General features: G+C 39.3%; 1 protein-coding gene across 1 annotated transcript in view; it reads right to left on the bottom strand.

Annotated features, from left to right (window-relative positions):
* diaph2 (diaphanous-related formin 2) overlaps window positions 1–11,958 on the bottom strand; it is a 370,395-nt gene that overhangs the window by 249,987 nt on the left and 108,450 nt on the right. Inside the window, 6 exon segments of the mRNA XM_051419022.1 lie at window positions 586–698; window positions 2,064–2,174; window positions 4,813–4,921; window positions 8,242–8,378; window positions 9,156–9,225; window positions 9,321–9,395. Coding sequence (XP_051274982.1) covers window positions 586–698; window positions 2,064–2,174; window positions 4,813–4,921; window positions 8,242–8,378; window positions 9,156–9,225; window positions 9,321–9,395 — 615 coding nt within the window.

Here is an 11,958-nt window from a genome sequence, read left to right as displayed (position 1 = left end):
TCCAACTCTGGACTAAATTACTGCTCACCTTATCAACTTTCACTCTGCATGTTTGGAGTTAAACGGACATTGGGGTAGAGCAGGCAGGGGTAGAGAATTCACATTTCTAAAATGGAACAGAAAGACGGGGAGTGACAACACTTGAAGAAAGGAACCCTTGACTATATAATATAATACGACTCCATATAAAGATGTTTAATTGTTTACTGTGCATAGTAAACGGTAAGAAGAGGAAAGCATATGTCTGTTTGATATCTCCCTCTTCAATCTTAACAACAGTCCTACTTAATCCAGACCTAACAAACAAAAAGTGAAGAGAAAAGGAGAAGAGGAGACGAGTAAATAAAAAGAAGAGTGAAGGGGTGGGAGGTTAAGATGACAGGGTTATTTACCTAGTATACCTGGTCAGAGATACAGCTGGATATTGTGCTCCGGCTCTTCAAATCCTTCTCTAATGAACCAAGCCATGAAGGGCTTTAGCCTGTAAAGCTCCGCCAAACCCACAATATACACTCATTTCTCACTGCTGGCTCTGCAGGCCTATTCATCTGTATATTTACACAGAGGAAGGACAAAAAAGGATATTCCATCTCAGCGCGGATGTCATCCAGGCGATGGGAGAGCTCGATAGAGTCCTCTTCCTTGTTCTCATTGAACACCTTCAGCTGGATGTCTAGCTCCTCTGTCTCTTTTAGCTCCTAAAATGAGTTAGACATATAGTAGAAAGATGAAAATAGGAAGTTATACAAAAGGTCATCTTGCAATGTAGATTATGGTAAACAGTCGTAGCACTTACAAAGAATAATTTAGATATAGCTTGTAACAGTTTATTACTCTAGTGTTTGCATTTTTGAATCTTGTCACTTTTATATCTATTGTAAAAACTGTAAAACTAGAGTATTAGTTTCCCTGTTCCAGCTGTACAGAGAATTGGGAACTGAGATGCCCTGAACCCTCTCACTAGGTGTTCCAGACAGTACCGATTCCTGCACACCTGTTCCAGCCACGAGGGGCTACGGCAATGCTCTTCACCACTTCTCTATGAATCACCGGCAGTGCAGTTTACAGATGGAGACAGGGCCAAATGTAACCCAATTTCTGCAGGTATCAATCACCCTGCACTGTTTTTTGGTTGCACCATCTGTCTTGAGCAACAGTGGTTCAACAGGGAGGTGCACAATGCCACAAAAAAAGGAAGGTGGGGAAGGGAGGGAGGCAGGGCCAAATACATGTGTCAAGGACTATAAGAACAAAACAAATTGTGCTTTCTTTTTCAGTGGAGTTCACTTTTTCTTTGCCAACAGCTACGCTGACTCCTGAGCATAACTCATAATTAGATGAAAGAGTGTCAGTTTGAATGTCGTCATTAAAAAGCGGTGAACGTGGCATTCATAAATGACTGTACTCTGAGACCATTTCATATCAGGGGGCAGAATTGAAGATAATTAAAGTAATGACAGTAATAATCAACAGGAGCAGCTGGGATGACTTATTAACAACTGGCTCTGTGACACGTTCACCCCACTCGCTACAAACGAGAGCTTGAGTGATGAGTTGGAGCTCATTTGCCTTCGTCTCATGTGAAGATGTGTAGGCTTGCTGATAATGATGCCAGGACGACCTGCGTGATGAGGCGCTAACACTTTATCACACTTGACACAAGCTACTACTAGTTACACAACTACTACTAAAGTTAATAAAAATAAAACCTATTATTATTTGTGTCATGTGACAAGTATAGACTTTTTTTTTAGATTTTGGATTTTGTGCCACAAAGTTACTAATTCAGTTCTCAAATCTTGTGAATAAGATCTAATTTTACACTATTATTTGGTTTGAAAGTCTGATTGTTTAATTGTTTAATCTTAACACAGTTACATACAAAAAAATAATATCACACGCATTCTAAAGTTGTCTTGTTTTTGCTATTTTACTAGTATGGTAGTACAAAGTATATATGTGAGCCACAACCTGTTTCACAAAGTCAGGAGCAGATCTTGAAGTTCAATGTCCATGCATGTGAATAATCTAACTGTGTGCCGCCTGAACGTTTGATAACTCACAGGTAGGATCTTCTTCAGGCCACATCTTAAGAACTCATTGCGTAGATGTATCCGGAAGTCCAGGTCATCAGGGGAGGTGACCAGGGCATTGATCAGCTGCATGCAAGCAACCTGTGGAGTGTACAGACAAAATGACAGATAGAGAGAAAGAGAGAAACACATGAGACACAAAATAGATATTTCTCACAAAATATATCAATACAAGATGACGTAATTTAACTGTAAATGTTGTGTGTGGTCTGTGTAATATACATATGCGTTTTGGAGTGACCATTTGCTCTCATTTATTCCCTTTCCAAAACCGAAAACTAGAGAAAAATGACTGCAACAATGAGGGTAAAAGGGATAGAGGGAGACCAGAAGAGAGATGGTAGAACGTACAGGTCTGGTGTATCTATTGACTAGATGTGCATTATTAATGGATTTATTGGTAAAGAAAAAGCCTCGAAGTGTGTGTGAGTGTGCGTGAGTGTGCGTGAGTGTGTGTGAGTGTGCGTGTGTGCGCGTTTCTGTGTATGTTGGGTAAAGGAGGGGGTTAAGAGGAAATCGCTGATGAATTATAATGAGCAGTAAGGTGTTTCAGGGGAGCAAGCAATGGATGAGACGGTTTTCCTTGGACAGACAATCGATAGCAGGCTGAAGGATTCCCATGGACGATGTGAAACATTGTCTTCTGAAACCTTGACCCTGTACTGTTGGCTTGTATGCGTTATTAATAAGAGCCACAGCAATGCTGATTCTGTGTGGTTTCCTGGGTCGGTTTTATTCTTTTTCTGGTTTCAAATTTTTATTCTAACACTCATATAAGTGCAGATCCTTTCATGTAATGTCATCTGCATATATGCAAAGGAATTTTTTCCTTTAACTCATTCTCTTGCTTGCCCACACTTTTTGCTCTGTAAACTTAATTTAAAGTCATATATAACTGGTGCTACAATCAGATATATTCATTGTTTTGAGCTTTCTGATATGAACAGTATTGATTTATTTTTCTGTTACTTTAAAGTTGTAGCAGCAGTACAGGTAATAGCCAGGTTATGGGGGTTGGGGGAGCATGTTGGTATGTGATACGGATATCAGATACTGTATATTCCCTTGGGAAAGTGCTAGTTTGTTGCAGTAAAGGATGCAGCACACAATTGAGCATGTGGCACCAGAAACATTGCAGACTTTCCCATGTACCAAAAAAAGCTTGAAGGCCTCTAAGCAAGATCTGTGCATTGAAACCTGACATTTTACTGATCCACCAGAGGCCAGATACATAAAAGAACCTCCACAAAATCTTCACAGAATTTATGTGAGTGAAGAAAGCCATGGAGCTCATGAAAAATTCTTTCTCTTCTCCTGCATACAGATTGATACTTAAATCAAGCACCTCAAACATGCCTCAGTCATATTTTGTGGAGTGGGGAAGCGGTCGTGTTGGGGACAGGGGGCATTATCTGTGTTGGGTTTAGAGAGCTGCAGTGGTGCCATAGGGAGGTTCCAAACATCGTAATTAAAAGTAGCACTGCTGGGACAGTTTTAAAGTTGAAAAGCGGAGTTTCTCTTGTGCTCAGAAGACAAGCATAGCCTGAACTACGGCAAAACACATTTTAATCACATTAGCAAAGTCTAGTACAGCCCATCACAGGTTTTGGATAAAAAGTCTATTAATTTCCTTGAACCCCCTGCATCAGCAAAGCATTTTAATTTACTTCACAATTAGCAGAGCTTCATTTCATTAATGGCAAAATTTAAAGGAAAAACAACAGCCTCCTAATAAAAGAATATCTACTTTCACTTCCACCACCCGCCTCATCAGTTTCCTTCATGACTTCACAATCCCTGCAGTTAAAAAGGGCAATTCCTTAACTAATTCCCCTGCTTTTGGTTTCACAAAAAACATGTTTTAAGCACTGTTTTTATGGCTGTTGTATAGTTTTTCCTGCTGCTGAAGAATAGTAGTGAAAATTAAGAGAGGTATGGTGCTTTAGTTGCCCTTTCACGAGTCCTCTGAGACCCAACTTGACAGCAGCACGGAAAAAAGCAAGGGGAAGTATTTGTAGGATGTGAGAAAAATGAGCAAGGTAGTGAGAGGAGGAGAAAATGTGAGAAAGAGAGAAGGAAGACAAAAAGCTTAGAGTGATTCAACATCTCTGCTTCCTTTTTTATTATCATTTTCCTGGTGTTTGCAATAAGAATGGGGTAGTTCAGTAGAGGCGCTCAATGAAGCAGGTGTTTTTGATTAAAGCAGCGGTGATGGAGCTCCGCGTGCATTTTAATAGCCGGGCGATCACATCCCATCATGTGCCAGAGGTGCAGTGGGATTGACAAGTGAACCCAAAGACAGGGAGAGAAGCAGCAAAAAAAACACATGTATGGAGACAGCTGTGGCTGGGGTACAATGGGCTGCAGAGTGACATAACTGTCAATTTCAGTCTTGCCTGGCATCAAACATGGTCTTCATGACAAAACAATAAAAGATGCTGGACTATTCAAGGTTTGTGTTCATTGTACATGGCAAAACCTTGTTGTCTGAACCTTGTCCTGCCTCCTGTTGCTTGCTTCCTTTTACGTAGGTGAATCACTGTGTATGACTATTCACAGAACAATGCGGTATTCAGAACGGTGTCGCAGTGTAACAGTGGTTATTGTGTTGATGAATGATGAAGGTCACTTTTTTCTTTTAAAAGAAATAATCTAATTAAAGGGCAGTGATGAATCTTAGAATGTGATGTTAACTGCTTTTTGGTGTGTCATTCCTAACCTGGAGTTGCTGGGCTTCGTGGTTCTCCAGTCCTTCTACAATTGGAGCAAATCTCTCTTTATTGTTCCTCTCTGCAGCAATTGTCATGGCAGCTAGAATCTTATCCAGGCTGGAAGAAAACAGACAACAGGGAGCAGGCACAACACAAAAGTCAACAAACACTTTTATCACCTCACTGACAGGACATTTACTCACAATTTTCAGCTCAAACACCATGTATCTTATCTTCCCTTGTGTGTCGGTGTGGACATTTGCTCAGCCAGTCTTTGGTCACCCTGACAAATGCTACTGCTTTCCATCTCTTTGTACGCAATCTGCTCTATTATTGCTGCAGTATCCAATTTTGACTTGACCGTGCTTGTGACTAAGGTGATGTTAGACAAAAACAGGGTTTTACCGCAAATGTGTTCAGTTGTCAAAGCAATTGCGGTACAGTGTATTTGGTCGGGTGAGAAAGGGTGCAAATTATTGCAGAAACTGGCAGACTAATGTGCAAATACACCTATTGAGAAAGTAAGCAAATTAGAGTACTTGCAAGGGCTCAAGGCTGCTCAGCTAAATAGAGCATTGGACAATTTCAGCCTCTAAATTGTGAATGAAAGAGAAATTCACAACAACACACACACACGGAAGACTGCAATAAAAGTAAATTGATGTCTTATGAGCACTTATGTAAAATTGTGATTTACCATGTGTGTTCATAATAATTGGTAACAGGTGGTCTCTCTGACACAGCAAGGCCACATTTGCTGTTTTCAATTGAGAAACTGAACAGTTAAACTCTGCTGTCCTCAACCTTCTAACTCCCGTGGGTACAAAAAAAACTCTTAGCCTGATATGGAAGTTTTACTCGCTGTTTCAATAATTTAGTTAATAAATAAATAAATAGTCACTCTAGGCCAAATTTGAAATGTTAGCTCTAGGGATCCACACTTGCACACTACGAGGCCTCACCTCCACTTATTTATTGCACTACCTAAATAAGTGGACATTGGAGCCCTGCAGTGTGCGAGTCGTTTATTTGTTTATTTCATGACTTGCCCACTTCAGGCTCAGCACCTGCCCCTCTTTTGGTTTGGATGTGCAAATCAGCCAATTTATGCATGTACGAACATGTGTTCCGAGATATGCTACACAGGCTTGCTGTTGCCATTTTATTACCTTATACCAACCCCCAAAAAATAAAATAAAAATACTTTTGAGATGACAAAACACAAGAATAGTTGCTTCGTGAGCGGGGGAGATCATGTGCCTGACCAATAGGACTGTATGTGTCGAGTAAGCCTGACACAGAGATAAATGAAATGGCCATGCTCTGTGATAGGGGTTACAAAGTCACAGACAAGCATGGGGAGCTGCATACTGAGTAGCTTTAAAGCCAGTTCAGACGATGCTTCAAAACAAGCGAGATAGATCTGCTTAACTTGTCGTGTTTCCTTTTGATGCTGTGAGCTGAAGTGGGTGTTGAACATGAGCCAGCGTCACAACATTGGTTGGCAGAGAAGTTTTCTGAGGGAGAAAGTGACGCCTCAGCTCCTTTGGCTGTCATTTCTACAGGATACGAACATTTTAATGCAGGGCTGTGATCATGGCAAAGACTTCCATGTTTACTTCAACCTATTCTTGAACACTCTGAGAATGGGGAGTGAGACAGAGAGTGAGAGCGATCTATATTACCTGCGCTGGTTAAATATAGTTGTGTGTGTTTGTATGCAAGCAGCAGAGGTCTGAGAGTCTGAGCAGAGTGGTGGCTGTAATAGATTATATTCATAGGGGTTTAATTAGCTAAGCATCGTATTCGAGCCGACTGAGCAATAAATTATTTTAAAAACGCTTTGAATCAAACAAATTGTGATTGGTTGTCTGTTTCTTGACATCCTAAGGAAGAATTAACAGCTTGGTAAAACATGTCCACTGTGTAAACTTTGTAAAACAAGGACTCAGTACTTCCAGAACACCATTAAAGCAATTACCTGGTTAAGATAAGACAGCATTTGCATATGTCCCAATTTAATGTGCTGCAGCAGGTTCTACTTCTCATTCCAGTGTTGGTATTGTTAACTTGTTTGACCCAAAATAAGGGGACATTACAACAATTGCACACAAAATCTTAAGATGTATTTGTATAGGTTAATGCTCTTAACTAAAATGCTTGACTCACAGATATTAAAAGGCCCTATTGACCATGAATTAAAAATCATATTGCAATACAAATTATAAAATAATAATAGATTGTTTTTAATAGAAAAATACTGAATAATTAGTTCCACTGTATACATATGCAGCCGTGAGAATTGCCAGCTGGTCCATGACAGATCCATGACAGGCCCTTGCTTATCTGTATGGAATGAATTCATATATCTGGCTTGCACCCAGCTGGGGGGAGGGTAGTACAGTGATAGTGTATATGCTGTCTGAGAATAAGGATATCCTCACATTATGTCTGTTTAATGGGCATACATTTTAAGTAGTAGTTACAGAATATGACTTTTAAAAATTTAATCCCAATAATGTTCTCAAAGCAAATCATCTGAAATTGAAAAATGAATTAGAATTACACCCCTTGAATTTCTGTACCTTAAAAATCATTTTAGAAACCATGCAGTCACAGAACTCCAAGAATAAAGGCCTATTTGGATGGTCAGAGATGTGAGACACACTGCTGAACTCAGCTTCTCCAACAGAATTTGTGGGTTTGTTTATTTCCACCACTGCATACAGACTGACTTTGAAGTGCCATTGTTATTCTAGTCTGGCCCTGTGGGAAACAATAAAAAACACTCCCCTAAATCCAATTTATAAGCTGTCAGCTAGGTTGTGTGTCCATGGCAAACTACACTGAGTAGTTCACAACATTAAAGAGACTGAACTGCATCATCTGACCATGAGACCCAAACGATTTCTGTACTGTCTGAGGTCATCTGTAAATGCAATATATGCTCACGGTGGGTAAACATGCATGCATGCAGTCCTATCTCTGCATGCCACCCAGGGGGAGAAGACTGAAGCAATTGACGAAATGACTTTCCGGGGTTTTTTCTGCTGTTGCAGAAGCATTACAGTGGATGTAAACAACAATTCATCAACAATCAGGATTTTGAGATGGTGGTTTCCATATCAACTGTGATTTAATGTTAATGTTAATGTTAATGTAACCCTCACTCAACTTAGAACAGAACAGAAAATGTACTTAGAGAAAAGTACTTTAAGGGTCAGTTTATCTATATTACATATTTCCCTCTTAACCTACACTTATATAAACTTAGGTAAGTGGAAAAAGAGCCATGCTAATTGTTTTTATTTGCAAAGGTTTTTGAGATATTTGCCACTATGACTAAATCTTTATTTTACTCAGACTGTCCAGAGATGTCTCTTTAATTGTATGCAAGAGTCTGCAAGTGATGTAAAAGGAATCAGGTGTACACTTACATGTTTTCCTCCCCAATAATACAGAAAGCAGAGAGAATTTTGACAGTCTCTGTCATCATGTTGGTCTGTCTGGGGTCAATCGCTCGTGCCAACAGCAGCAGGCTCCGCTCATCTCCCAGGATCCTTTGCAGTCCATACTGTGAGACATGGAAGGGAGGAGGCATCGGGTTTTAATAATGAGAGCATTTGCATTCATGGAGAACTTTCCCTTCAAGTAAAAAATGAATTATACAAAGAAGCGCTAATGTACGTAAATTATAGTTAGCCTTAATTTTCTTTTAAGGGGGGACAACGAGGCCATGGGAAAGAAAATGGAGAGGATGATGAATTAATTCAATTCAGGACAGGACTATAGGGACAAATACTTATAGTCTCCAGTACCTTTTAGTCTCCCCACAACTGAAGGAATGGGCAGAGATGACCACGTGTGGGGATTAACTCTAAGGGAAGCAATATCAATAGTTCATCTATCCTTGAAATGTGTGCCACTTTTGAGAAATGAGCCAGAGCTTCCCAAAAAGGATAATTAAAAGATCTGAGACTGTGGGCTTGAAATGGTAAAATTAGCTTCACTTTACTGTCTCATTATCCCAGGCTTGTCAGAGTCCATCTTTGGAATCCTGGCCAGCTTAGGTGGCCAGGATTCCATTATTAGAAACGTCTAAGATAGTGTACAAAGAGTGTCCTCGTTTGTGCTTTTTTTTTTTTTTTTTTTTTTGGTACAAAACACCTTTTTTTTTTTTACCCTTCTACTTGTAGATTCAAACGTAATTTAAACTTCAGGGCAATTTGAATCATGTCAGTTCGCTCAGGATTTCATCCAAGCCACATCGTTTCATCATGCACGTATACTGAATTCATTATCTTGCCGATCAATTGCGTGGATCATCTTTTCTTTCTTGACTCATACAAACCTTATTGTTCATGAAAGCTTTCAAGCATTGGATAAGTTTGTGCTGGTTCCGTTTATCAATACTCTCTTGCCTGAAAGAAAAAACATTGAAAAGGACATTGTGATTACACAGGACCTGGTGCTATAAAAATTGCACAGAGATAGGATGTCATAGGAGATCACTCACTGTTTCTTGTCAAGCAGCTTCTCCAAAGCATCCAGGAGGAGGCCAAGACCCTCATGACCAAAGTTATTAACCCAACTAGAAAGAAGACAAAGACAAACAAAAAAAAATCAGTAACCTAATATTCAGTCACAATTGTTATTGCCCTGCTGGTGTTTTATAAGCTATGTTGATTCACAGAGGGAAGCAAACACAACCAATATTGTATTAACCTCAGAGGAAATCAGTCATTCAGACCAATAAAGGTTTAACACTCACTTGGATAAATTGACTGTTGTAGGTTTTAATTCCTAACAGAGAGCTGCAAATCAAAAACCACCCCGCCCTCCCTGACAGTGAATACAGTCTGAATGAGTCTGAATTTAAACTGTACCCATCTACAAGCAAATGAACACCCATCCATCTTAACTAGTGTTCCCATCGCTAAGCTGTTTGTATCCAGGCCCCCCTGTGAGCTGCTATGTTCCTGTGCCAAAAGATTAAGCAATGCAAGAAAGATAACGCTGTAATCGATAATGGATCTCAAGAGATAATTGGCTATAAACCACAGCGTATCAGGAGACGGCAAATGATCCAGTACAGATGAGCCCGTTTGTCTAAGCCAGGGGAAGAGGGGGGCAGGAGGACGGTGGGAGGGACAGTGTGGTCACAGCCAGATTATGTCATTAGCATGACTTGTTTTCAGGCCCCTAACTGTCAATAACGCAAAATGCATCGAGCAATTTTCTGACATTAACAGGGCATAAGTCAATGATTTATCCCGCCTTTTTGACAATGATTTGAAATAATAATGGTTTGAGTATTAAAGTCATTTGTATTGACTCAGTGAGTCGGAAGAGACCCTCAATTAGGGATGAGATGCATTAGCCTGAGGCAGCTGGCAAAGTTGAGGTGAGGTATTTCTTTGATCTGTGACGATATTAGCACACGCTACAACCCCCCAACCTACCATTACTCAAATTTCATTAGCTGACAAGCAAAACCAACTTATAACTTATTGATATTTAGTGTACTGTATAATGATGATCTGTTTTCTTAATAAAAACAAAACATTACAATGTTGTAAATTTATAAATGTCTGTTTACAATGAGAATTCCAGTTTGAATGTTTCCTTCCAGCATGTGCTTTGCACATATTTTAGGTAATAAAAGAATAAAGAACAAACCGGCTCAGTTTACTGCAGAATAACAATGCAATTTGTGATACAGAGGTGGTCGGAGTAAATGAGAGACTGGGACAACAAAGAGGGAGAGGAGGCGACACGGCTGAGGGAGCACAATTCAGTAAATCCACAGTCTTTGTTTATGCTTCTTCGTAATGATGGTAATGTCAGTCTTCAGAGAGCTGGAAATGGAACCAATATTTGTGAAGACAAATTTTGTTTATTACACAGCACCATTGTGATATGAGATTTTGGGAATGCTGTGTGACCTCAACAAGGTGTGTGGGAGAACAGCACTGAAGAAAAAAAATTCTTCCACAGACAAGTGGAGTATCATGTCATGTTTTGCAAGCAAGTTGGTTACCACAGCAGAGAAGGTGCTCGCTTCTCTCTACCTTTAAAAGAGTGTGTATTTATGATTTATTCTTTAATTAAATTTAAAAACCCTTGTATTGACTAAAGGGATTGCCTTTACACAACTATTTTTTTTAATCTAAAAACGACTTTTATTATGTATTATTATTGTGACTAAATGGTCACTCTCTTTTCTCTTTCCTGAGAAGATTCTGTCCCCACTGTGTGCTTTCTAGGAGTGCAACAATAGAACGCGCTCTCTCTAAAAAAGACAAAAGGAAAATGACAACAAAAACAAGTACAACCACCGCAAAATACAGTTTGATTTATAATACGACCATTTCATAGACAATACAGATTAGTTATTAATTAAATTTGTTACTATTAGTTATTCAACGACTGCTTTTGCTGTTCTTAGTTTTTTTGCCTTTAGGAGGGGTTGAACAAGTTTATTTCCGTCTCTATTTTTGGTGTAAAATGCAAATAACTGACTCTCTTAAATAAATAAGTCATCCTGTTTGATAGGAAGATCCCTGCCTCTATAAAACTTAAACAAGAATAAAAAATGAAATGAAAAAAAGATTCCTGATGATTCTCATGATGACCCAAACAGAGCAGAAGGGAGGCTCTGGAGGAAAATAAGAGAAATTGAACATCTGGTATGTTTGGAAATTAGCTTTCAGGTACCAGCAGGCCAGAACGGATATATATTTTTACATTCAAATGTTTTATCAAACATCATAACATGAAGTGAGAGCTAAAAACTCATACATTCTTATAGAAAACACAACTCGTAGGAAAACATCACCAAGTGCCAACTATTCACAAAGCAAGTCAGAAAGCTTTACTAATAAATACCTTCAACAGAGAAGTTGTACTAATTAAAACGGAATGTAAATTGGACATTTTGCAACAGATGTTAGTGGAAAGTGTTGGCTGTCTGCTCCATGTTTACCTTCTCTCTATTGTTGTTGGACTGAAACTGGATAGACAGATTGGGACTGTCTGTGCAGAATATTTTTCATCAAAAATGTATGTCTTGCTGCAGGTTGCAACATAATGCGGTCCTCCTCAAGGTTTTTAAGGCACTAAATTTTTTTTGACTCCTCCCTACATCCCAGACT

This window comes from Dicentrarchus labrax, unplaced genomic scaffold, assembly GCF_905237075.1.
Source record: "Dicentrarchus labrax unplaced genomic scaffold, dlabrax2021, whole genome shotgun sequence".
Taxonomy (NCBI): Eukaryota; Metazoa; Chordata; class Actinopteri; family Moronidae; genus Dicentrarchus; species Dicentrarchus labrax.
The sequence above is the reverse complement of the archived record's forward strand: the minus strand, read 5'-3'. Positions and strand labels throughout refer to the sequence as shown.